This window comes from Vigna radiata, unplaced genomic scaffold (genome assembly GCF_000741045.1).
Source record: "Vigna radiata var. radiata cultivar VC1973A unplaced genomic scaffold, Vradiata_ver6 scaffold_363, whole genome shotgun sequence".
Taxonomy (NCBI): Eukaryota; Viridiplantae; Streptophyta; class Magnoliopsida; order Fabales; family Fabaceae; genus Vigna; species Vigna radiata.
The window spans coordinates 190,663-216,131 of record NW_014542354.1 but is presented as its reverse complement, the minus strand read 5'-3'; the positions used below and the strand labels follow the sequence as shown (position 1 = coordinate 216,131).

The window sequence follows — 25,469 nt, the reverse complement described above, 5'->3', positions numbered from 1 at the left end:
TTTTTAGGTTTTTTTTTTTTCATTACTAAGAGAATTTTATGGCGCGTGTCTGTTTGGGAATGGAATAGAAACATAAATGGCGGTGGAAGCGTGGTTTTAGAGTTTGACAAATTAGGGCGTGTTTGGAGAATGGCACAAAATCATTAATAGTGAGTGGACTGAATAAGCGAATAAAAAATTCGACGTTTGGCGAATGGTATGAAGCTGGTTAATTGATGTACCTAATTTGTTTGTCGAAAACAACTGCTAATAAATGTTTCACTTTTTTCTTTTTATTTTTTTGATGATTTGGAAATAAAAATGTTGAAATTGGATGTTCAACTTTCTTCTTCAAATAAATGTTTTCAACCATCAAATGAATTGCTTGCTTCAACGGTAATCTTACAAACCGGATTTGTGGTTCAAACCAAACAACACATTTAAGCTTTCTTAACGTGAAAATCATCATTCCACCTTCATACGCTCTCATACTTTTCTTTTTCTCTTTTATTTTATTGCCAAAACTGAAAATCAAAAGTTTAATATTCTTTTTTACTTTTAATCAATAATTAAATTAAATATAACTTTTTTTCTTGTGTTTGGTATCGATGAACTGTGGAGAATATAAAGAAAATATGAGGAAATTAATATAAAAGATAAAACTCGCATTTTTATAATGAATGAAAATGATTTTTCTATATAGCCTATTAGGATATTATTTTTATTTATTAAAAAACATGTAAATGCAAATAGAAAGACATTTTTACCTATCTCTATAAAATTTATAAATAATTCCTTAATCAACGTAGGGTTATTTATTACCATTTGGCATTATTAATAAAAGAAATAGAAGGATTGTGGATCCCACATAAAAAATGTCTCTGCTGAAAAGATGGAAAATGTAGAAGTTGGAAATGGTCACCAAAGACTATAAACTTGTGACAAATGAGAGTCGTTTTTTTTCAGGTTCTTTTAAATTTCTTATTATAAAAAAGCTTAGTTTAAAAATAAAAATTAAATATTTTTTTAGTTTCGAAATTTAAAAATTAAATATATTTTTAGTTTCGAAATTTAAATTTAGATACAAAAATAAAATATATTTTTATCTAAAATTTTAATATATTTTAATTTCTAAATTTTGAAATTGAATGAATATCTTTATCTCTACTAATTTTTCATCTTATATTAAATATTTTAGTTTAAATATAAATAATTCAAATATTAGGTTTGAGTCGTTCAAAAGAATATAATGCAATTATTTTAAAAACACTAATTTTCAAAGCTTATGAATAAAATTATAAATTTAAAATAGAAAATTTCATGTTACAGGTTAATGATTAAAAACATTTAACCCTAAAACTAATACATACGTAAAACTATCATGACATATTACTATATAATTTAGCTTGTTTTACTTTTAAGGTAATTATTGTAAAGGTTAATAAAGTTTGGTTGGATATTATATATGTAAGATTTACTTATAACTTTTTTTTAAAAAAAATTCACCTCGTTTCTCTCTTTTTATCTGTTTACCTCTCATCAAATGAACCTTCATGAAATTTTATTAAGAATGAGCAACCATAAACATGACAATTTTTTTATTTTGGGAAAAATAAGTCTTTTTTATAAGCTAAATCTGGGAAAGTATAATTCCTACACATTTAAAACTGACTACGATATGTGATTTCTAAACAGTTTACGTGCTTAGCTTTCTTCCACCAATTTATAGGTAAACATATTCTAGAACATAAAGTAGCTTAAAATTGAAATGAAACTTTAGTCACAATTAGATATTTTCCATTGTGACGATGATAAAAATAAAATTGATTAAAGTAGATATATAAAAATAACAGATTACGTACACATGTAAACGTAATGTGAAGCAGAAGATGCCACGTCATTGAAATATGATGACTTAAGAAAACGAACGTGATTCAGGCTACTTCTCTCTTCGATTTTATGACAGTTATTTATTAAAGATGATGATGGAAGTTTAATATATGGTATAATACCACTCGAAACTAGTCAGAGAGCCATATCAAGAGAAACAAATGTTACATTTTACACATTCATATTTATGTATAAAAAAAATTATATATACCTTCAACTAACAACAATTGATACAGTACAAGCTGAGAAAAGTTTGAACATCAGCAACTGAACAATCCACTAAAACAAATTATATCCATCAAACATATCTTACTAACACAAATAAGCCCACCAGGTAGCTGGCTGGATTCAGAGCAGAAACTACACATTTTGGCTTTCTTGATGTCATCTCTGGAAGCTGAATAGACCAGAAATCTTTTAAATTTTGGTCCTTTCTGATAAAAATTACTCCCTATATTTTACAAACACGCAAGTTTCAATCATTATAATATGGTTTCATGTTGTTGTCAAATAACTAGTTCGCCCGAATAAAGGAATGGATATTCAACAAAAAAATATATAAGATCCAAACAAAAACACTATTATAAGAAACAAATTCTCATTAAGTATACTCAAACAAAAAATTGCTTTTCAGTTTACAGTTGTCTGCTCATTAGTAGGGGCACAATTTTAAGACACGAAAAGTGCATTAAAAATTTTGAATAGCAGACTGAAAAAATAAATCACTTAAAAAAGAGTTTATTGGTTTTAATCCACAATGCACACTTAAACAATTTTACACTATCAATGAACTAAAAAATGACACCTTTTAGAATGGGGTTAAAAACTCTTCTTAATTATTACAATGGACTAGCTGTTCCTTGTTTACTGGAAAATTTTACAATTTGAATGGATCCAATTCATATGGAAAATACTTACGCTGATGATTGGGTGCCAGTCTGTTGTATCAACTGAGAGTAAATATATTCATCAACTCTCTGTTTTGCCAAAGCTACCTGTTCACAAAATTCAAGCTTCAACAAAAAATTGTAACAGCTTAAAACCAAAAAAGGTAAAAAGAGCAAGCGACAGTTTAATTCCATGTTAGTAGCACTTGCATGCTATATAAAATATCGGATTAAATTACTATCTTGTTCTGAGCTGATATCAATTTTTGTTTCGGGGAAGATCCCAGACCAGGAAAAAGGAGGCCATGGACAAATTGAGAAGTTCCCATATTTTGAATTGTTCAGTGTGACGGGTAGCACAGACAGACCTTTCCAAAGTGTTCAGTGTTTTAACAAGGATTACGCATCAAGGACAGGACGAAGCCTAGCATCGTGTTGTTTAAACAATCCGTAGTATTTCATGGATGTAAGAAACTGGAAATATAGAATAGCTAACTGTGATTAATTTTATTCAATGAATAACGAATGATTCTTCTAAAATATACATCACTTGATGGGACCAAAACTAAAACCATGGTGGGCTTGGCTACAGAAGTACAGGCAAAATTTGTACAAATTGGTTTAATAGTAGACTGCTGAATCTAAAATCATTTCGCACAGCTAGGGCAAAAAACTCCAAACCAGTGGCAAAGTGATAAAATCCACCAGTCAAACTGATAAATAAAACAAAAAAAAAAAGTGATAATAATAACAAAAACATGTCTCAAACATAAAAAAAGTATACTGTTCTTTCTTTCGAAACATTAAAAGGCAAAAGATCACCTGTTGAGCACTACCACCAAATTGAATTTGTCTATGCTTTTGTTCACCCTTACCGCCATAAACCTGCACAACATTTTCCAATGAAAGATATAAATCAGATGCAAATTAGTTCCGGGAATTTATGTAGGAAAAAAAAAACAATTTATGAACCACCATTTAATATACATTAAAATAACCCAAACTCCTATATATTTAAAGAATATAATTATCTTAACAAAATTTGACTTCTCAATATGTTGGAAACGGATCAAGTAATCAAGTATACAAACTATATGCTGTTCAATAAAAATTTAATGTAGTTGGAAATTTGAGGGTTTCCATACTAATTCAAGAAATGTAGAATGCTCAATTCTCTTGGTATTTTGGTAACTAATGTATACTTCTTATATTTGGTCCCTATACAGAAGCTAATGAGAGATCCAAAAAACATTGTCTAACAAATAAGGTAAACCACAAAACTCAGGCCTGGCATCTATTTTGGTATCTGTGTCAATATACAACAATTGTACGTCTTCTGTAGTTCTATATGCAAATGTGAGATCCAGGGGTTTTGTTTTTATGCAGAGACTGGTATAATAACTAATAAACATGAATCAGAAAGTGAATTCTTTCGTAGGACAGTGACTGTCTATGCTTCAAGCTAGGAGGAAGTATAAGACTGACCTTGATCATTGCTCCAGATTCATTTCTGATCCTCGATATGTTTGAGCCACATCGGCCAATCAACCCACCAACCATCGTTTCCGAAATCAGCATCTCGAATGTAACATAATCAACTGCAAGATTGGTTGTCCTAGAGATGAAGTGATTGTAAGACAATATTCAAAACAGATATAACTATTAAATGGCAGTCAAATGTTGCTCTAATATAGAAAAACATTAAATAACCTGAAGTTGGGTCAAGATATGGTTGGGATGGTCGAATTGCAGCATAATTGTATGTTGGACTAATTGAAATCACTTGTCTTGGTGGGTTTTCCCTGTGCAAAATTTGAGTTCATATATAGGTTAGGCAAAATGACAAACTAATTTTCAACAGTAATTAGAATCAGGTTCAAAAATAATATACAACAGAAGTTCACCAGCACACCTTAGTTGACAACCTATCTCGTCCAAAGCCTTCATTACCGAAGGAACATCTCCTGATAACTAATTTCAACAAGAATGAAGATTACAATCCAGGTTTCCAAAGTATTTTTGAAGCAGCACAAAAAAAATGCATAATTCAATCCTCAAATCATCTTCATGCTACTTGATACGTGTGAAAGGAATTTAGAACAATGACTTAAACATGAACATATTAAAACCTGATTCACAGAAGAGCAGGTCATTCAACACCATGCAAGCATTATCTTCGGAAAATTACTAACAATTAATAACATTCATATTATGTTGGTCCATCTGTAATCTTAGCAGTACAAGAAATTTCAAAGAACAAACTAAAATTCCTTGCCATCATGGTTAAAATATCCAAGTCAAAATATATGGTGAAGGCAAAGTGACACTGAGTCACTGATAAAAGTGTTCCCGAAAACCAAAATTCTTTGTTGCAAGAATTGATAAGCATTATTTTAGACATATCACCTGCACTACTCTGTCAGATTCGTGAGCAGAAGCACATAAAGGTAACTGATTTGGTGCAAGAACAGTAATCGAGGCACCTGAAGAGTCCCTCAATTTCTCAATGTTTTGACCAGACATCCCAATTAATCCACCTGCCTGGGACCCAGCAATCAAAAGTCTAATTGTATTGGCAGCCACATGTCCTGCTGCAACTTTTGACAAATCAAGACTGCTATCATCTTCCTGTTATATGAAGCATTATCAGCGCCTCTCAATAGGATTGACAAAATGAAGTAAGACCCAACAGGGCTACATGAATATTAACATAGATACATGATAATCTCAAAAGTGGAAAAAACTAAAGTGGCCAAATACGTAGCAGAAGTACAGGATATGCAGGGCAAGACCCCTAACTGAGTTTATAATTATCAAGCATAACAACGTGTTTTCAATCATGATGCAGGACATGTATTGTTTTCAAAATAATACCATACAGGGGGTGCAGCAATTTATACTACCGATATAGCATATAGGCATATACTGTGACAAGGTATATAAAAATATCATGTTACATGAATTCACTACAAAAATAAAGGAATATTTGGCTTGGCGTGTTAAAGTATTTTACAGATAAAGCATTCAATGTTCTTCTGTATATTTTGTTGAATACCTTCCAAGGACGCTCCAGAACAATGTTACATATTTCAACTTCTTTCTATGTGTTCAAACATCTGCAAAAATGTTCCAACTTTTTTCTAAAAATAAAAGGGATAGAGGCACGAGTAAATTCAAGTTAGACAATTCAAGCCTTAGTAATTCAATTTTCAAAGCTAGACAAACAATAAACCATATTATTTTAAAATAAAAATTAAACAGCGCCCACCTGGTTTTTATAATAAATTATGAAACACAATAAGAACATAATCAGCAATAAAAATCATAACAAAATTCAAAGCTCTAGTTAGATCAAGAATATTACAGAGAAAGCATGTGAGCCAAAAAATTCAATCAGGACCATCTTACCTTTAAAATTAAATGTGCTATTTGCTCAAGAGCTTTCTCTGCATCAGTAACCTTTTCATCATTATCCTTAGAACTAATAATGATAACTCGCTCTTCGTGTCTCTGCCCGAAAGGAAAACATTAGATTGGATTTGGTAAAACAACAATTAACCTGAATAATGACTGAACATATTTATTTTAAATGCAAATTTAAGCACTTCAACCAATATAAATTAACCCTCACTAGTAATCGGCAAAACTTAATGAAGTTTATAGCATTTAACACAGCTGAAAATACAATGTTCAAATAAGTTATGGATTTTTTATTTTTATTTTTATTTTTTTTGGATCCTTGAAGGCGAGACTAGTGTGGGGAAAATAATTTACATATCACCTATGCCTTTAAAATGGTGGTTTATGTTGAAAATAATAAATAATAATACAAAAAGCAGTTTCCCTTTTAGAATCGTGACAAAAACAGTTTTGACAAGAGCTAACAAAGGCCTGGCATCCCCGGGGAGAAATAATTGACAGTACTGTCAGGGTCAAACAAAGTCCTACTACCAGAAAAATGTAGAGTTATTCTGTATGCTATAATGCAATAAACAGACTTCAATTAACCACTGACAAAAGGATGATAACAAAACAGCCGCGGGCAGCTGACTGTGGAGCTTGCGGTTGACGCAAAGGAATTAAGATATCTGAATGGTGAAGTTAGACATCTAACATTGGTGACTCAGTTGAGGGTAAAGAACACATCTAGTGGCAATAGTGAATCAACTTGAAATGCATAATTGTATTTCCGAATTACAAGACTACAATATTTTTATATAAAAACTCATGTTTGTACGTATGATAATTTTCTTAAAAAAAATAAGGAGGTGGGGCAAGGCCACACTTGCTCCCTTCATACCATCCCCAGTTGACTCTGCCTACGTAATGCAGAGATACAAAATCTCCATGGTTGTTGAATGACTTGTAAAACATGGAAACGATGTTTATTTGGGTAACAGATTTTTTTTATTCTTTTTATGTTTTCTTAAATATAAGAATAATTGTAAATATCTTTAAGAAATCTTAAAAATTAGAGAATTGTGATTTGGGACCTAATATGTTTTTCTTCTACATGATTCCTGATTTATTGGGATTCATTTAGCAGGTACATTTATTGCTTTGAGTGATGACGTAGCATGAACTGACAAGTGACAGTGTAGCATAAAACAGGTTATTATAGCACGTTTTTGTGATTTGTTTTATATCCAATATACAATCCATTACATAACAAAAAATATATAATGAGACTAAAATATATTTCAATAAAATAAAGTTTGAGTAGGATAAACCATAGGATTTAAAATAAAAATTGGCTAGTTTTCAAGTGAATAAAAAACATTGCAACCCCAATTTTATATGTATGACCTTTCCAACAAGAGGACTTGCACTAGCAATACATTACTGATTATAGAGTCACCAAAGAATTACTCAAGACCAAATTTCTAAAAGGCAAGTTGATTGTGATGGTTATCATGGCACAGTTAGAATGAGGGTTTGACTAGGATTTCTACCTTTTTTTAAACAGATCAGAGTACAGGATGTTAAGAATAGGGCAAGATTTTTCATTGCTTTCCTAGTAGGAATAGTGACACTTTATAAAGATTCCGAACCAAGAAGGAGGAAAGGGTGAGGGTGAAGTGTATGTAACAGTTACACAGTAGTTATCATTTTGAAAATAAAACTCCAGTGCAACAATCATTATATCGTTTGTAGGTTTTGCAGTCAAGAGTGCACATACATCAAATTTTACAATACAAGGCAGCATCACACTTCAAACTTTCGTGAAAAGAGTTGTAGCTGAGATATCAACTGCCTCAGATTACAATCCAACCAAAGGTAGAACGTTTCATCCACACACCAAGCAACGCCCGTTTGTTACAGCAACTGAATAGCAACTGAACACGAAGAAGGAATTTCGCCTATCACAGTACCACTATCTTAATTCACAAATTTAACTCCTAACAAGCTCCAAAAAAAAAATTATATACTGAAAATACCTCTACCCAAAGTAGTCATCACGTTTTTTTTCTCAGTGTAGTAAATTTTTTGCGGATATCAGTCAAGTTGAACATTCAAGCCCTTCCCTCCTACACTTTTGCAGTGAAATGTGTAAAAGGTCCGTCAATGCCAGTGTAATGGCTTTCCATACACACCCTAAATGGATGCCAGAAATAAAAAAAAAAAAAAGCACTAATGTACCCACAAACCCCAAATCAGATACAAGAATTAGTGTGTTGTTGGATTATTATAATACAACAATTCAATTCAGAACAACAGTTTTTTTTCTTTTTTACTCGAGCAGTTTCTCAGCCATCAAACATACACCATAAAAACAAGCCCCAAATAAAATACTAACAAATCATATAAACAAGTATTGTGGTATTCGATTAGTATTATCAGGTTTTCAAAGGAGGGTAACAAAACTCTCTTTGTTGAAGACAGTATAGACTCTCTTAATAACTTCTATTGCAAAGAATGTTGTTTTCATGAGTTTTCAATCGAACCAATAAACTAATAGTAATCTTCAATATTACTATATTACAAATATCATAATTTTGTTCAAACTCATGAACCGACACGAAAAGGTGATAAGGCATGTAGAGCAAGTATTGGTGAACGTTGAGAGTTAAAACCAATTAGCTATGAAAAAATGTACTGATTTTACTTTCTTCTCGAAAACTTTATATTTTCTTATTAACTATGGTAATTCCGAAACCATATAGTTCTAGAGATATAAATCCATTAAAGTCCAAACTAAAAAATTCGTACACTGTCTATTAAAATCCACAAAACTTCTTAGTACCGAAATAGGCTATTAAAATTTCAATTCAACTCACTCTCGTAGATCAGTTCTACCGAATATGTGGATTTACATTTAAAACCCCAAAAGTGAAATCCCCTAATTTGTTGTCGCTCTATGCTACCACACAGATTGATTAAACGAGTGAACGAATAAAAGGACTTACGGCAATAGCGTCAGCGATTTTGATGGTTGCTTTGGTGTCTTCTCGAATCCTCTGTATGCGGCACCCTTCCTTCCCGATGACCTTGCCGATCTGGCGCGAGGGCACGACGATCCTGAATATGACGTCTTGCCCCTTGGCGCGCTTCGCCGCAGACTGCTCCGTCACGGCAGCGGTTCCGGGAGCCTCGTCGTCGCGACGGCGCTTCCCGGAGGAGGCGGCGGGGTCGTGGATGGAGAAGGGAATCTGGAGCGGCATGGGGAGTGGCATCTGCATCTGCATGGGTAATGGCATGGGCATCTGCATCTGCATGTGCATGGGCATGGGAACCTGCATGGCAGCCATAGGGTTCTGCGGAGGGACCATGGGGTTTATCGGAATTTGACCTTGCTGCGACATCGCTGCTACTTCTTCTCTCCAAGAATCCTATAATCGGAGTGGGAAAGAGAAACAGCTTTTTTTGAGAAGCAAAATATAGGGTTTTGTTACGTGAATTACCAAGTTACCCTTGGTGTAAGTTCGCATGAACAGCGTCGAGATAAACATTCTAAATTAAAAATATTATTATCTAAAAAATGTATAAATTAAATTGTACTTTAGTTTTTTATTTATTTTCCATTTCTTAAAGTCCAATAAGGAAACTGTTTTATTGAAAACAAAATTAAATCAACTGTTTATATATATAAATAAATAATAAGAGAAGTGTAAATTTATAGATAAATATATAAAAGAAACTCATATTCTAGTTAAATAAATAAATAAGAAAACCATGCATTGACATTGTCTAAACCGACAAAAATAATAATATTAAATAAGTGAGCAAGTGGTGGAGATAATTGAAGAACAAAAATTTTAGGATTGTTTTTAAAATTTGAATTGTAAAATATAATGATCAATGTCAACTTTTTTTCGTCTTTCCCTCAGTTGTGTGTGTATGACATTTGATATTGAGCAAGTAAGAACCCGCGCAATATAATTTTTATCAAAATCCTTAAATGACAATTTCATTTATTTATATCTATATATATATATATATATATATATATATATTTTAAAATGTAAATATTAAACTTCAAAATATTTCATTTATTTTTGGATAAATTAACATTTATTGATCCGTTTAAACTCCAAAATATTAAACTTATTTTCTTGAAAAGGAGCAAGGATAATAATAAGATAAAATACATGCAAAAATGCCGCATCAATAGAAAAACTGGAAACTCCCAGATAGTTGTTCCTTTCTTCACCCAATAATCCTAATAGTAATAATTATATAATAAAAAATTAAAATAATTAATACAATATTATTATTATTAGCATTGTAATGATTTCTTTCCACTATAGAAGACGCTCATTTACTCTCCGGTTATCTATAGTTCTCTATTCCACGACCGTCTCCAGTTAACGAACACTGGTTATTTGGCCGTGAAAACGCCTCTCTTCCTGCCGTATTTTCAGAACGGCGGTGCGTTTCGTATTCGATTAGCTGAGCTCGATTCGATTCGGATTTCTGCGAAATTCTAGCGAGGAGAATGAATATTTCTGTTGTTTTTCAGTGGACACTGAGTTTGCGAGTGCTCTACTCGTTTAATTTGAGAGTGATTTGAACTCAAACACACAGTCTTCATATGTTTAGCATGTTCTCCGTGTCCTATTAGAGGTTCTAGTATGTATTCTTACTATGAAAAATGTTAACAGTGCGTGGATTTTACTTGCTTGAATTTTTTTAATAGCGTCGCAATTAGCTTTAATTTTATCATCCTATGAGTGATATGAAGAGTGCGTGTTTGGATTCGTTCATTTTGTAGAATTAGTTGTTTTGTTTTTTTGTTGTTGTGCTAAACTTCTTGAGATGTTTCTTTGAAGAAAGAAACCAAAAGTAATCTACTACCAAACGTGCACTTCTGTTACTATTGATGAATTGCATTATGTGCTGCGATGAATAATTGCAGTTTGATTTGTACTTCACAGGTTATAAATTTGTGCACTCTTTGTATCATTGTCATTGAAACATTGAATCCTTAAGTGTTTTACTTGGGGAAAACTGACATCAGCGCCTGCAATTTGTTGTCATGGCTTCAAGAGTGATTTTGAAGAAGAGAAGAAACCTCTTCCTCAACCCTCTATGCAGTCAGACTAGTCGCATTATTTTTGGATTCTCCAGTGTTGGGCATGCTCAGCCATTAGAATCCAGTGAGTCAGAAGGTTTGAGTCGGTTTCCCTTGTGTTCATCTGCGACTACAGAAGATATACATGAAAACAAATTACTTACTGTCAACAAATATGATCTAGCAGCTTGTGCAGCTTCAAGATTTGTCTCGCATAATTCCTTTAGAGTTTCAAGTTTTGGATTTAGATCTGACAAAACAGAGTTAGTTTATCTTTCAAGGTTGGGATGGATATCCCAATGTACGCACCATATTTCCACAGCTGCAGCTGATCAATCTGGATTGGGTAGCAGTAACAGGGGAAATGAACAACCAGCTCCTAAACAGAAGAAAGAAGCTTCACCAGAGGACTGTGATGAAGCTGTAGAAGGCTTGAGCACCATAAAGGCAAAAGCCAAGGCTAAACAATTTCAAGAAACACAGAAGAGTGCTGATTCTATTATAAAAAAATTATGGGCTAAGATTTTAGGGATTGGTCCAGCTTTCAGAACTATAATATCAATGAGCAGGTTTACAATTTACCACCTTTTGTTTTTGTGTGTTATAATTATTGTTAGACTTGTCTGATTTCCCATTAACTAGGGATGACTGGGCAAAGAAGTTTAGCCATTGGTGGGATGAATTTAAATCAACCCTGCAACACTATTGGTTTGGTACGAAACTACTTTGGGCTGATATTAGGATAAGCTCCAGATTAATGTTGAAACTTGCTGGTGGAAAGAATCTTTCTAGAAGGGAGAGACAGCAACTCACAAGGACAACAGCTGATATTTTCAGGCTAGTTCCATTCGCTGTATTTATCATAGTTCCATTCATGGAGTTATTGTTGCCAGTATTCCTTAAATTGTTTCCCAACATGCTACCATCCACTTTCCAGGACAAGATGAAAGAACAGGTGATTGTTATTGTACTCATCAAACATACATGCTTGACTACTGGTGTGCTTTATTATCACTCAATTTTGGGAAGGCTTAACTTGTAGGAGGCATTGAAAAGAAGGCTAAATGCAAGAATAGAATATGCCAAGTTTCTTCAAGATACTGTAAAAGAAATGGCAAACGAGATTCAGAATTCACAAAGTGGAGAAATGAAGAAGACAGCTGAAGATCTTGATGAATTTATGAACAAAGTCAGCAGTGCTTTTCATGATATAGCTGCTTTACGTTCCGTATATGCGCAACATTGATATCATTACGTCTGTATTTACTATGTTATTAATGTAGGTTAGAACAGGTGCCCGAGTTTCTAATGATGAAATCTTAGGATTTGCAAAGTTATTTAATGATGAGCTAACCCTGGATAACATTAGCAGGTTGGTGCTTCTACTATTGCTTATGTTCAACAAGCTGTGTTCTCCAATTATTAGTCTCATCTCATACTTTGGGATCCTGATATTTTTATGACCATGCTTCTTGGTTGTGAAAATGGAGAACAGGCCTCGCTTGGTAAATATGTGTAAATATATGGGCATCAGTCCGTATGGAACTGATGGATACTTGCGTTACATGCTCCGCAAAAGATTACAAGAGTAAGATTAATAATTTATTTATCTTTCCTCTGTTTTTTTTTAATTTATTTATGCAGTGGCTCATTGGCTCTTCTCTGGCAACTTTCATTGTGATTTATCGTAAATAGATTCTTTGTACATGGTTGTTTAGGGATTTTTTCGTATATTTCTTATGTTTGTTACCAATGTCTGAATGTCTGCCTCCTCATTGACTCCTTTTTCAGTCACACTGCATAATCCAATTGTAGGAAACAGAAGAATACACAAGATTCTTAAATTATATTAGTTTCTGAAGGGACTAAAAGTAGTACATTATTTCCTGTTATTATACCTTTCTTCAGTCATTGTGGAGTATTCGGTTGGTGCTGAATCAACAGGTCTGGCGGAAGTTCAAATGTTAATTTAGTGGGAGAAAGTAGTACATTACTCTTATTGGAGTTCAAAGAACTTAGATGGCTATGTTGGTTTAGAGTTTGTATTAGTACATATTTACATTGCAATGTGTGTGTTTTCACTAAAAAGCTCAATAATTGATTTTCTAACTTTAAAATAAACAAATCCTTAATATATAAATATAATTGGTGTGAGCCAAACAATTTTTTTTTAGTGCACCCCTCTGTGATCTCTCTCCTTTACATGGTAAATTCTAATTTCACAGGAACTGTATTCCCAATTTGGTTTTTTTTTTCACTGGTATCCCTTATTTCTTGTTATACATCAACCTTTCTTCTTATAAGATTTCTCTTGGTCTTTCCTTCTTGTTGATGCATGTCTGGCTGTCACACTTGATGACATATTGTGTGTAACAGTAACTTGTGGATAGGTGGTTTGTGTGTGAGAGCCAGATAAGGAGGTGATAGGCTGCTTAGGGGACACAGGTCAGTCTAGGTTCAGAGCTGCTCATAAAAGGTGGTCTGTGTAGAATAGGATTTTCTTCCCAGGAAATTAGATGCAAGTCTATATTCCCAACCTAGGTTCAGATTGTATCTCTTGAAACCATGCAAGAGAACATCAAGAGACACGGAAAGCTGGAAGAGGAGAATTTGTGAAGGGATACATTAGCCTTATCCATTAGGCTCTTTATATATACGTATTTATGCTAATGAATTAAGGTCAAGTACATGTATAATACAACCAGTACGAGCTCTACATATGATGTTCAATATGTGCGGACACCATTACTTTCGATAAAATACAAAAGGAAAAAGAATAGGTCACTCCCTTCCACAAATGGAGAAAAGAAAGGGGAAAATGGGAAATTCTGCTTAGCATTTCTCACCATGCATGAAGATTTATGTGTGTTCAACACTACAGTAGTTATTTTACTAAATTTACCATATTCAGTCAGTAACCTCATTGATGTTTTGAGGGTCAATAATTCTAAATTGTTTTCCTTTGGCAGGATCAAGAATGATGATAAACTGATTCAACTCGAGGGTGTTGAATCTCTATCAGAAGCAGAGCTTCGTCAAGCTTGTAGAGATCGTGGATTACTTGGATTGCTTTCAGTTGAAGAAATGCGGCAGCAGGTTAATCATAAATATTTCAGTGCAATCTTTTGCCCTTGAACTCTCTAACTCTGTTAACATAAGACGTTTACAATTTATCTGAACAAGACACTGGGCTTAGTTTCTATCTTCAGAAGTCAACAACAATAACAACCTAGCTTTTTCCCATGTGGATCAAAGATACTATAATATTCTATTATGAATCGTGTCTTTAGACAAATCATTGACCTCTAAATCCTTTGTAATGGTTTCTCCAACAGTTTTTTTCAGTTCTCTCTAGTAATAGAGTTTCCCCCCCTCTGATCTACTCTCTACACATGTCACATATATTTCAAACAATTTTCAAGACTCTTTATCGCTATTGTTGTGTTGGTTGCATAACAAAATAATGTCTTTTAAAAAAACGGTTGCTGGTGTAGCTCTTAAATGCAAAACGAAAGGTGTTTATGATAGGTTTATGATCAAGAAACCTAAAGAAACTCACACTAGCACAACCAAACAACACACCAGAATCACTGTATAACCTCTCTTTGTATTATGAACAACAAGAATACAATGTACAATGAACTATGAGAGCCTAACCTCCCCCTACAGGATTAACACTTCCTGTTAGAACTATATTTGGTCAAAAGCCCCCTCTATATCTATACAAAGTCTATTTATCTATACAAAGTCTATTTATGCAAACCCATTTCCCGCCTATCCTAACTGCCATGTTAGGCTATTTAATGTTTCTTTCTCCTTTCATACACTCTCAGTCTCCTATCATTATCCTCCGCCCTTTCAACAACCTTGTCCCCAAGGTTGAATTCAGGGTATTGATCCTTGATAGTCACCCTATCTTCCCATGTTGCGCCCTCCCTGCCTCCTTCTTGCCACTCCACCAATACTTGCTGTAATATCTCCTCTCCGTGCTGCACTTGTCTATTCTCCAGAATTCTCACCGGCCAGTAAGTTGGTCCTTTTGCCTGTAATTCTGACGGCAGGTCCTTCTCTACTTTCTTGTCACCCACTACTTTCTTCAGTTGGGAGACATGAAAAACTGAGTGTATCCTCGCTGATTCCGGTAGCCTGAGTCTATAAGCCACCTTTCCCTCCTGCTGCACCACTTGAAACGGGCCAAAATAACGAGCTAACAACTTTGGATGCAGTCGTAAAGGTTGGAAGATTGTCTATGAGGTCTAATCTTCAGATAAACCCTATTGTCCACCTTAATACCTGTCTGTCTCCTCCTTTTATTCGCCTGTTGTGTTATTAAGTCTTGGGCTCGAGTTAGATGGAATTTCAGCTGCTTAAATGCCTCATCCCTAGTCATTAGTTCTTGGGCGGTGGCCTTTACCGAAGTTTTTCCTAGAACAAACCTACTCAAAGATGGAGGAGCCCTGCCATACACAGTTTCGAATGGTGTACACCTTGCTGCCCCTGGTAACTGGTATTATACCAGTATTCGGCCCAAGGTAGCATTGCCTTCCAGCTCTTAGGTTGCTCAGAGCAGAAGCACCTCAGATAACCCTCCACAATTCAATTCAAGACCTCCGTTTGCCCATCTGTCTCAGGGTGATAAGCAGTGCTCATCCTGAGTTGGGTCCCTTGCATCTTAAATAGCTCCCTCCAAAAGATGCTTAGGAATAAGGGGTCCTTATCACCAACAACCGAAACCGGAATTTCATGCTGCCTCACTATTTCATTGACAAACACGTCTTGCACTGTCTTAGCTGAATATGTGTGTTTAAGTGCCACAAACTGGGCATATTTACTCAATCGATCCACTAGCACCAAGATTGCATCATAGCCCTATGATTTCGACAACTTGACTATGAAGTCCATGCTCACCTCTTCCTACACTGCCTGGGGTATAGGTAATGGTTGTAATAACCCTTGGGGAGAAGTAGCCAAATACTTGTGCTGCTGGCACACCACACACCCGCAACGAAATCTGTAACAACCCTCTTCATGCCCACCCAATACAAGGATTGGGCTACCTTCCTATACGTTCAATACACCCCTGAGTGGCGCCCGTATTGGTCACATGAAACTCAGCCAACAATTTGGGAATCCACACCGATTTGGCCGAAATCACCAACCTTCCCTTGTAATGCAGCCTATCATTCTCCAGTGTATAGGTCAAATGACAATTTGGATCCCTTTTAATATCAATTATCACTTTTCTCAACATTTCATCCTCTTCTACCTCGTTTAAGACTTCTTGGAAGTCATGCCAAAATGGCCTGGGTGTACCTCTGCTTCCTCCATACCTCCTTCTTCCCTCCTCGACAGGGCATCAGCAACCCTGTTAGTGCTCCCTGTCTTATAGACAATTTCAAAATCATAACCCATTGGCTTTGCTATCCAATTTTGCTGATTTTGAGTTGTTATTCTCTGCTTTAGCAAATATTTCAGGCTCCGCTGGTCAGTATGCACAATAAACTTCTGTCCTAGCAAATATGGTCTCCAATGTTGAATAGTCATAACCAAGGCCATTAGCTTTTTTTTTATATATGGATTTACTCAGAGAGCCTTCAGATAGGGCTTTACTAAAAAAGGCAATGGGTTTTTTTGTTCTGAGTTAACACTTCCCCTAATCCTCCCCCTGAAGCATCGCACTCTATATGAAATGTCTGATTAAAGTCGGGCAATGTTAAAACTAGAGCAGAGGTGACAGCCGCCTTCAATCCTGCCATGGCTGTTCGGGCTTGTTCAAACGAAACAAATTTACCCTTCTTCAACAATTCAATCAAGGGTTTTGCTAACTTCCCATACCCCTGCACAAAACGCCTATAATACCTTGTCAAGCCGAGGAAACCTCTCAAGGCTTTCAGGTTTTTCGGTTCTTCCCATTCCAAGACCGCTTTAACTTTCTCTCGATCCATCTCTACCCCTTCCTCTAAGATTTGATGTCCCAGATATCTAATCTATCTCCTCCCAAATTCACACTTCTTTTTATTCGCTACCCAACCATTTTGTTCCAATATCCCCAGCACCAAACCCACTTGCTCCATATGATATCCCCATCACCAAACTGTACAACAAAATGTCATGAAAGAAAACCAACACAAACCTCCTCAAATACTGCTGCAAAAGGCCATTCATTGTGCTCTGGAACGTGGGTGGAGCATTAATGAGGCCAAATGGCATCACTAGAAACTCGTAGTGGCCCTGATGTGTCTAGAATGCAGTCTTATGAACATCTTCTTCCCCCATTGATCTGATGATAGCCCGCCTTCAAATCTATCTTCGAAAAATAGGTGGCTCCTCTCAACTCGTCTAAGAGCTCTTTGATTACGGGGATAGGAAACTTGTCCGGTATTGTGGCTCTGTTTAAAGCCCTGTAATCTACACAAAAGTGCCAACTCCCATCTTTCTTCTTTCAATTTCCTTGTATCCCCTGATGATCGCCACCCACTCTTTCCCCAATCTCCTCATCATGCCTCCTCGGGTTATCATTCACAAATGTTTGGCTTCCATCAGAAGTGTCGTCATGGTTGTTACTCGTCGCCCTCATCATTCCCATCAATTGTTGTAGGTCCCTTCGCACGGCGACGATTCAACCTTCATCCCCTCCATCGTAATTTCTAGTGCCTCGTTCCCTCCATTCTCGTCTCACGCCAATTTTGGATCTGGCAGGTCGGACCAAATGATAGGTTTTTGATCAAGAAACCTAAAGAAACTCACACTAACACATCCAAACAACACACCAGAATGACTGTATAACCTCTCTTTGTATTATGAACAGCAAGAATACAATGGACAATGAACTATGAGAGCCTAACCTCCCTCTACAGGATTAACACTTCCTGTTAGAACTATATTTGGTCAAAAGCCCCTTCAACATCTATACAAACCCATTTCCCACCTGTCCTAACTGCCAAGGCAGTTAGGCTATTTAATGTTTCTTTCTCCTTTCATACACTCTCAGCCTCCTATCAGTTTGCATATATGGTTGGACCTTGAAAGACATTTCTTAATCCTGAACAGAAACCCCTTCATACGGTTGTATAGCTGAAACAATTCTCATTTTTTGGAGATGTAAATTGTTACATTATTTTGCAGCTTAGGGATTGGCTGGATCTGTCTCTCAACCATTCTGTGCCATCTTCCCTCTTAATTCTTTCTAGGTATCTTAGTATTTTCTCTGTTAAAATATTATCCTTTCAAGGGTTTGCTGGGAAGTTGTTCCATTCTCTCTGTAGGGCATTTTCTGTTTCAGGAAAGGTCAGACCAGAGGAAGCTGTTCAAGCTACACTCTCTTCTTTGCCAGATGAGGTTGTAGATACTGTTGGGGTAACAACTTTGCCATCTGAGGATTCTGTTTCAGAAAGGAAGAGGAAGTTGGAATATCTTGAAATGCAAGAGGAGCTAATCAAGGTGGGTTTTTCTGCATTGTGGATTTTGTTACTAGGGATATATATGTTCTGGGAGGGAGCAACGAGACTGTTGATTCAGTCTCAAGTTTAAAGTAACCATGTTAAAAACTATCCTTTATCTATACGTATAACTTTATGTTAAAAGCTTTGCTTCGTTTCACTGTAGTTTTGTGAATAATTAATGAGAAGAAAGAAAGGGTAAAGATAAATTAATGCTACTCAGGTATATACTGAAGTTTTATAATAAGAAAGAAAGGGTAAAGATAAATTTATTGTGAAAACCTAAGCCATCTCTAAAAAAAATGTATTTTTATGTTGAGTATTTCCTTTTTCATTGAATATTTTGAAGCACATTGTAATCAATCGTCTAAGAAAAGTTTTCAATGATTGTTCTCCAGCAAACCACCATAAATAATATTACTTCTTGAAGTTTCATGGCTATTGGTATACTTGTTGCTTTAATTTGAGATTGATGGGTTGAAAATATTTAATAGGAGGAGGAAAAGAAGGAGGAGGCTGAGCAGGCCAAAATGGTAGAATCTGTTAGTACTGAAGGGGATTTGGTTATAAAAGAGAGGGCTTCGACAACCAAACAAACACAAGGAGGGGTAAAAACAAAGATATTGGATAAACAGGAGCACCTGTCGGAGCTCAGTCGTGCACTAGCTGTTTTAGCATCCGCATCTGTAAGGATTGGAAGTAAATTATTTTCAATTTCGCCAAACTTTATAAGCATTGAAGAATGCTTGGACTCATTCATTTGTCTCAAATTTTCAGTCGGTGAGCAGGGAACGAGAAGAGTTTTTGAGACTTGTTAGGAAGGAGGTATGTAGATTTTAGAATTGATATTATATTATATATTTTTGCTAGTGAGTATTATAGCTCCGTGAATACTTTTTGGGCATTCAAAGGAAAGTGAAATTTCAATTTATTTTGGATGTAATTCAATATGTTTCTACATTCACATCATTTAACATTGATTTGTCAAAAATTAGAATTGAACATTAGTCCCTAATTTTCCCTAAAAAATCTGTAGTCAAAATGCATTTCTTCTGGTTGCATTGTTATCATTGTTGTTTGATAAAAGATATTCAAATATGCCTTCTCTAGCTTTAGAGAGGGAGAGGGAAGCATTGCTGAATGTTACTGATTCACCTTGTATATTCTTGTAGCTGTGTTTGTACACTTAAAGTGGGGTTATGGGCTTATAAGAGGATTAGGATAAGCCAAGCCCACAGTGCGTGAACACTCGTTTTCTAAGGAATTAAGTCTTTTAATTTTTTTTTTCTCTAATAATCATAAAAGTAATTTCTTTCTTGTTTGCAAACATTCAAAGAGGAAATGGTGAAAACAGCATTTTGGTGAGAAAAGGAATTAAAATAGAAAACGTTTTCTTAAACCAACTAGCTATTAATCATGTCCAGGTTCTTTTACATACAAAATAAACAATTCTAATCCACCATTGTACAGATGGAGCTTTATGATAGTATGGTAGGGAAAGAAGGTACAGAAGGTGAGCAGGCAGCTATGAAGGCCTATAAAGCTGCAAGGAAGGAAAGTGATGGTGCTATTGAGGCAGCTATTAGTGATAAGGTTTCTTCAGCACTTGTTGATAGGGTAATTCAATGACCTTCTAGTTTCTTTAGATGCCACTTTATGATTGAAAAGCAAAAGAACAAGGCATACATCTGTTAATCATTAGCTAAATTATATTCTGAAACTGGAAATAGCTCACAAGAACGGAAATCTCATGTTTCTCAGGTTGATACTATGCTCCAGACACTTGAAAAAGAAATCGATGACGTTGATGCTAAAATTGGAGACCGATGGCGGTTACTAGACAGGTTTTTTCTATACTTTGAAATTATCGTTCATTGCTTCTATTCTTGATGCAAATTAGGAAATACTATATAAAGTATTTAAAAACGGTATTTTCTAATTAATGGCAACTAGCCGGACGTAATAGCAGAATACATAAAGGATACCATGGTAGGGGAAGGGGGAACTTCTCATTGTTATATAGGAGAGCCCATGATACAATAAATTGCTATTATTTTTGTAGTAATAGTCTATTGTGAGGAAACTTAAGAACGGACTCATAAATTGCTTTCGAACAGCCGTAGTTTATGACATTGGTTATTTGGGGTGAAAAATTGCGAAAGCATCTGATCTGAAATCCAATTGTGCCTGTTAGAGTTTCAGTATTCAGATGTTAGCAATGAAAACCCTTTGTGCCCGTTCCTCCTCCTAGAAACAAATTTGTCCGAAGTATTTAATTCATTTAGAATGCAAAGATACATGGATAAATTTTTTGCCCCTTATAAACCTTCATGACTAATTGTTGGAAATAAATGTCATTAAATGCTTAGTCATGTTCTGGCAGGGATTATGATGGGAAAGTGACACCCGAGGAGGTTGTGTCTGCTGCTATGTATCTGAAGGACACTCTGGGCAAGGAAGGAATTCATGAACTTATCAGCAATCTTTCCAAGGACAGCGGTCTGTTCATGTGTCATTTTTCTTCTTTTCTTATACTGCCTCTCTAGATATCAGTAATGAATGTCACTCAAGTGCTCTCTCTAGTTAATTCAACTAAAATTTCTAATATAAAAGCACAAATGCAACTTATACTTCCCTCTTTATCTTTATTTCCTATTAAACCTATTATCCACAGCTTCATTAGTCAGTTTCCGAAACCGAAACCATCCTGCGACTTCATTGAAAAATTCCTTGACAACTTAAACAAGTATCATTCTCTAAACAAGATGAAAGTCCATCACCTCCGCCATGATTGTTTGAACTAGACCTTGGGAACCTTCCATGCAGGCCATAGTTCTCTAAAATTCTTTAGTATTTCATTGTTCAATATTATCTTGATTTCTTATCTATGTTGATTCCTAGAGGGTTATATTGTATTTTCCTATTGACTGCTACTTTTTATGCATTTTCTTTACCGTAACAGATGGAAAAATATTGGTGGAAGACATTGTCAAATTGGGCTCCAAGAAAGAAGATGCCGATACAGAGGAAGTAGGAAGATCGTAGTATTGTTTATTGACGTTAAGTTGAAGGCTCTAGACGAGTTCCACATCATTTCATCTATAAGCAATTGTGTGTATTTTTTCTCCTAAATGTAATAGTAAAAGATCGATAGTTGGTTTTCTGTGATGAATAATGCTCTTATCCCTGCCTACAAAAATGTATAAGTGGGTACGGATCTTTATATTCAGCAAGGTTAGAAAATAGACAGCACAGAAAAATTCAAATTATTACTAACGAATTGCATACAAGGTAAACAAACTTCATGCAATAGAAAAATAAAAATAAATAAATTTCTTTACAGATTAAAATTATTTCATGTACAAACTAAAATGAGAATTTAAAAAAATATGAGAAAATATTTACTATTTAGTTTATATATGCATTACTTTTAGTTTATGAAAAAAAAATTATTTATTTTTTTTAAGTTTACTCAAAGAAAGGGAATTCTCTTTTACACAGGCTGTCAATCAGATTATAGAAAAAAAGAATAAATACTGGAAATGAAAGATAAATATGCAAAAATTAGAAAAGAAAAGTTATTTGACTTAACATGGAAAATTAATAAAAAATATTATTGTTGATTTTTTAATATTATTAATATTATTCTATTTTTAATATATATATATATATATATATATATATATAGATAGAGAGAGAGAGAGAGAGAGAGCATTTTCCTTTACAACTTATATTATACGGGCTATTGCTTCCTGTACCTTTAAAATCTTAATTGCACCCCTACACTTTCGAGAAAAAGAGAAAAACATCTTTCATCACTGCATTATACCACCAATGTTATCACAGTCGCTTCCATCATGTTGTTGCAGAGGAAGAAGACGAAAGGAAGAAAGTTGCAAAGGAAAGAGAGAAGACGGAGAAAAGATCGTTTTGGTAAGTTATTTTCAGAACATATTTCATATTTCATGTGAGAATGTTTTGGAATACTCATTCCGAAAAAGTATTATAAGTCGGAAAGCTTGTTCGAGAAATTTATTCCAAAAAGGTTTCACAATATAACGCCAAAATACATTTTGAATACACAATCCGAAAAGGTTTCAAAATATACAATCCAATATTATGAATTGTATATTTAAGATTCTGGATTGTACAATATATTTTTTGTATTTTGAATTGTACATTATATAATCATTTCTTTTTTATCAAGAGAGGGTGCCATGCCATTAGAAAAAGAAGGGAGAGAAATGCACCGGAATATGTACATGGAGAAAAAAAACATATATAAGGACAAAAAAGTCATTTTATATACTTATATATCCATGGAGGTGCAGGAAAAAGTCTCCTTCTGTGCATGCGGCCCGTTTGAAAAAAAAACATACCACACGTTTTAAAAAATTTACATGAAGAAATAATGGGAGAATAAGCTTCAATCATATTAGTTTGGTGGAAAAGATATCAAATGTGTCAAACCAATGGCACGTGAGAGGATTGACTTCGATGATGATAATTGAATATACGTAAAAAAAAACATTTAATCTTGAACTTCTCTTGATTTTTACGTGATTCACATTTTAATTATAATTAAAGAGATATAACAAATCAAATCCCAAAATTAACATAAAATAATCAATTCAATTTATTAACATTTTCGAAAATATTAAGAGACAATGGAAAAACATAATTAATAAAATTCTTAGAAATAAATAATTTTAAATATAACATTATACAAAATAAAGCTGAATAAATAAATATAAGATATAAAGAGTATAATTTATAATAATTATCCTTGCACATGTAAATGACAAAAACAAAATAAAAGGAAAAAGACAATCGGCAAAACAAATAAAAGTATTGTCCTTTGAAAATAAAATACGAAAAACATAGAGAGAAAAACAGTATTTTTAATAATCAATTATATATATATATATATATATATATATATATATATATATATATATATATATATATATATATATATATATATAGTTTATCATAAATAAACAATGGAATATAAAAGTCTCTTTTCCACTGGGAAAGAAAGGTAAAGATGAGTGTAAAAAGGAATTTTAAACCTATTTTTCATTAAAACAAACTTATTACTTAATGTAAAGAAAACAACGTTAACATGTGATGTTTAGTAGGAAAAACAATGAGTTTCAACTGATTAGTTCAGAGTGATTAGGATTAAGAAAACTATTAATGAAACCAGCTTCTCTAAGTCAATTGTTTGAATTGCAATTTTCTTAAGTTGATTTTTGAATAACAGGGAAAAAAACAAAGTTACCGAAAACAAAATATGTGGTTAACGACTTTAAGGTAATTGTTGGATTTCGAAGTGGATGTGTAGGAGATTTAGTGGATGAATTTTAGGGGATGAAAAGGGGATTGTGGTGTTGTTTGGATTAGGGATTTTAAAAAAGATAAAGTTTGTGAATTATGTGATGAGTGTGATAAATTAAAAATATATATTTTAAATGATAAAAATAGATGATTATTAATTTGTTTTTAGGTAAAAATTATATATATATATATATATATATATATATATATATATATATAAATTGGTTAAAATCACTTAGGCGTTTCTATTTGTAAGGTTTTCCCAATTGGGTCCTTGTCTTTTAAAACTTCTCAATTAAGTCTTTATAAATGCTAATTTCAAACAAATTAGCCCCTTCCGTTAAAAATCGTTAACAATGTTAAAATAGTGCAGAGGTGTTGTCTGACGTGTTCAACCATTAAGTATGTGGCGAAACGTGTCAAGAAACTGAGTGGATATGTGGTCTTCTGATAAGTGATTATAAAATGGTAATTAGCATTAAGTTATAAATTGAAATTAAAAAGGGAATTAGGTTTCAGTTAATTAAAAAAGGGGAATTAGGGTTCAGTTAAATAAAAAAGGGAATTAGGGTTTTATTACATCGAAAAGCAATTGGGATTGAGTTACATTAGAAGTTTGAGAGGAGTGCATCGCAAGTTGATTAGGTTTCAGTTAGTGGTGACGATACATACGTGAATCGGGCTGTGGAGCTTGGGCATTCCCTATATTGACTTGAATCGTGACTTCGTTCTGCGTTTCCGTCAAGTGGTTTGTCATCAATTTGGTGGAAGGTAAGTTAGTTAATTGGGGATGCCTTTTTTAATATGTTAATTATTTGGGAATGCCTTTATTTAATATCTTGATTACTTGTTATTACTTGTTATTTGGGGATGCCTTTTTTAATATCTTGATTGTTAAGATTTGTCTTGAATCTGCTGAGACAATAGTTTAATATTGGATTGTGATTGTTCATGTTGTTATTTGGGGATGGCTTTTTTAATGTGGGGTATGGGTTGTCTGAAAATGTGGTGTATTCTCTTTGCAATTGTGGTCCCCCATGTCCCCTATAGTTATACTTAGTTTTTGTTGTCATTATCACTTTAATAAGCGGTGTCTTTTGTCCTTTTATGGTTATTGGTAGGTGTAAAATATTGTTTACGGTGTTGTGAGTGATGGACCATATCCAAGTAGTTATTCACCATGGGGGAAAGTTCGTGAATAAGGGTTGCTTAAAATATGAAGGGCTAATTGAGACACTTATTTTTTATCCTGACGTATGGAGTTATTTTGTGGTAGTGAGCGTAGTCAAAAGTCTAGGGTACGATGGTTTTAAAGAGTTGTGGTACTCTGTTGGTTGTGGTCCTGTCTTAGATGATAGGCTAGAAGCATTGACTGATGACGTAGGTGCCATGCAAATGGTCACTTTAGCTCACTTAAATGGA

At 34.1% G+C, this 25,469-nt stretch overlaps 2 protein-coding genes across 10 annotated transcripts; one reads left to right on the top strand and one right to left on the bottom strand.

The window, feature by feature from the left end:
• Window positions 1–2,017: 2,017 nt before the first annotated feature.
• LOC106779581 (poly(rC)-binding protein 4) lies at window positions 2,018–9,644 on the bottom strand. 4 transcript variants are annotated; one of them, XR_002666407.1, is made up of 10 exons: window positions 9,164–9,644; window positions 6,165–6,266; window positions 5,163–5,384; window positions 4,669–4,727; window positions 4,467–4,558; window positions 4,242–4,354; window positions 3,579–3,641; window positions 3,125–3,230; window positions 2,788–2,864; window positions 2,018–2,320 (listed from the first exon to the last, which is right to left on the bottom strand). XR_002666407.1 is itself a non-coding variant. In XM_014667716.2 (9 exons), exons 1-9 carry the CDS (start codon window positions 9,557–9,559, stop codon window positions 2,254–2,256), a joined length of 1,137 nt encoding a protein of 378 aa, XP_014523202.1. In that variant the 5' UTR covers window positions 9,560–9,635; the 3' UTR covers window positions 2,018–2,253. The 4 variants fall into 4 exon arrangements, 2 of the variants coding, with proteins under 2 accessions (XP_014523202.1, XP_014523203.1); XM_014667716.2 differs by lacking the exon at window positions 3,125–3,230 and having other exon boundaries at window positions 2,018–2,266; window positions 9,164–9,635; XM_014667717.2 differs by lacking the exon at window positions 3,125–3,230 and having other exon boundaries at window positions 9,164–9,631.
• Window positions 9,645–10,503: 859 nt separating this feature from the next.
• Window positions 10,504–21,983, top strand: LOC106779577 (mitochondrial proton/calcium exchanger protein). 6 transcript variants are annotated; one of them, XM_022776626.1, is made up of 16 exons: window positions 10,504–10,826; window positions 11,132–11,353; window positions 11,456–11,837; window positions 11,911–12,223; window positions 12,311–12,457; window positions 12,552–12,640; window positions 12,764–12,856; window positions 14,238–14,364; window positions 18,394–18,458; window positions 18,534–18,708; window positions 19,202–19,393; window positions 19,485–19,532; window positions 20,178–20,324; window positions 20,469–20,551; window positions 21,091–21,206; window positions 21,670–21,983. In XM_022776626.1, exons 2-16 carry the CDS (start codon window positions 11,233–11,235, stop codon window positions 21,750–21,752), a joined length of 2,181 nt encoding a protein of 726 aa, XP_022632347.1. In that variant the 5' UTR covers window positions 10,504–10,826; window positions 11,132–11,232; the 3' UTR covers window positions 21,753–21,983. The 6 variants fall into 6 exon arrangements, with proteins under 6 accessions (XP_022632347.1, XP_014523195.1, XP_014523193.1 ...); XM_014667709.2 differs by having other exon boundaries at window positions 11,132–11,365; XM_014667707.2 differs by having other exon boundaries at window positions 10,504–10,820; window positions 11,132–11,837.
• The last annotated feature ends 3,486 nt before the right edge of the window (window positions 21,984–25,469 follow it).

Excerpts from the sequence above, each read along its gene's own strand:
- LOC106779581 (XM_014667716.2), bottom strand. The coding sequence starts at position 9,559 with ATGTCGCAGCAAGGTCAAATTCCGATAAACCCCATGGTCCCTCCGCAG. Across the intron at positions 5,385-6,164 it reads TAGCACATTTAATTTTAAAG|GAAGATGATAGCAGTCTTGA; the intron begins GTAAGATGGTCC and ends TTCATATAACAG. Across the intron at positions 4,559-4,668 it reads GAGATAGGTTGTCAACTAAG|GGAAAACCCACCAAGACAAG; the intron begins GTGTGCTGGTGA and ends AATTTTGCACAG.
- LOC106779577 (XM_014667707.2), top strand. The coding sequence starts at position 11,233 with ATGGCTTCAAGAGTGATTTTGAAGAAGAGAAGAAACCTCTTCCTCAAC. Across the intron at positions 12,857-14,237 it reads CTCCGCAAAAGATTACAAGA|GATCAAGAATGATGATAAAC; the intron begins GTAAGATTAATA and ends TTCCTTTGGCAG. Across the intron at positions 14,365-18,393 it reads TTGAAGAAATGCGGCAGCAG|CTTAGGGATTGGCTGGATCT; the intron begins GTTAATCATAAA and ends ATTATTTTGCAG.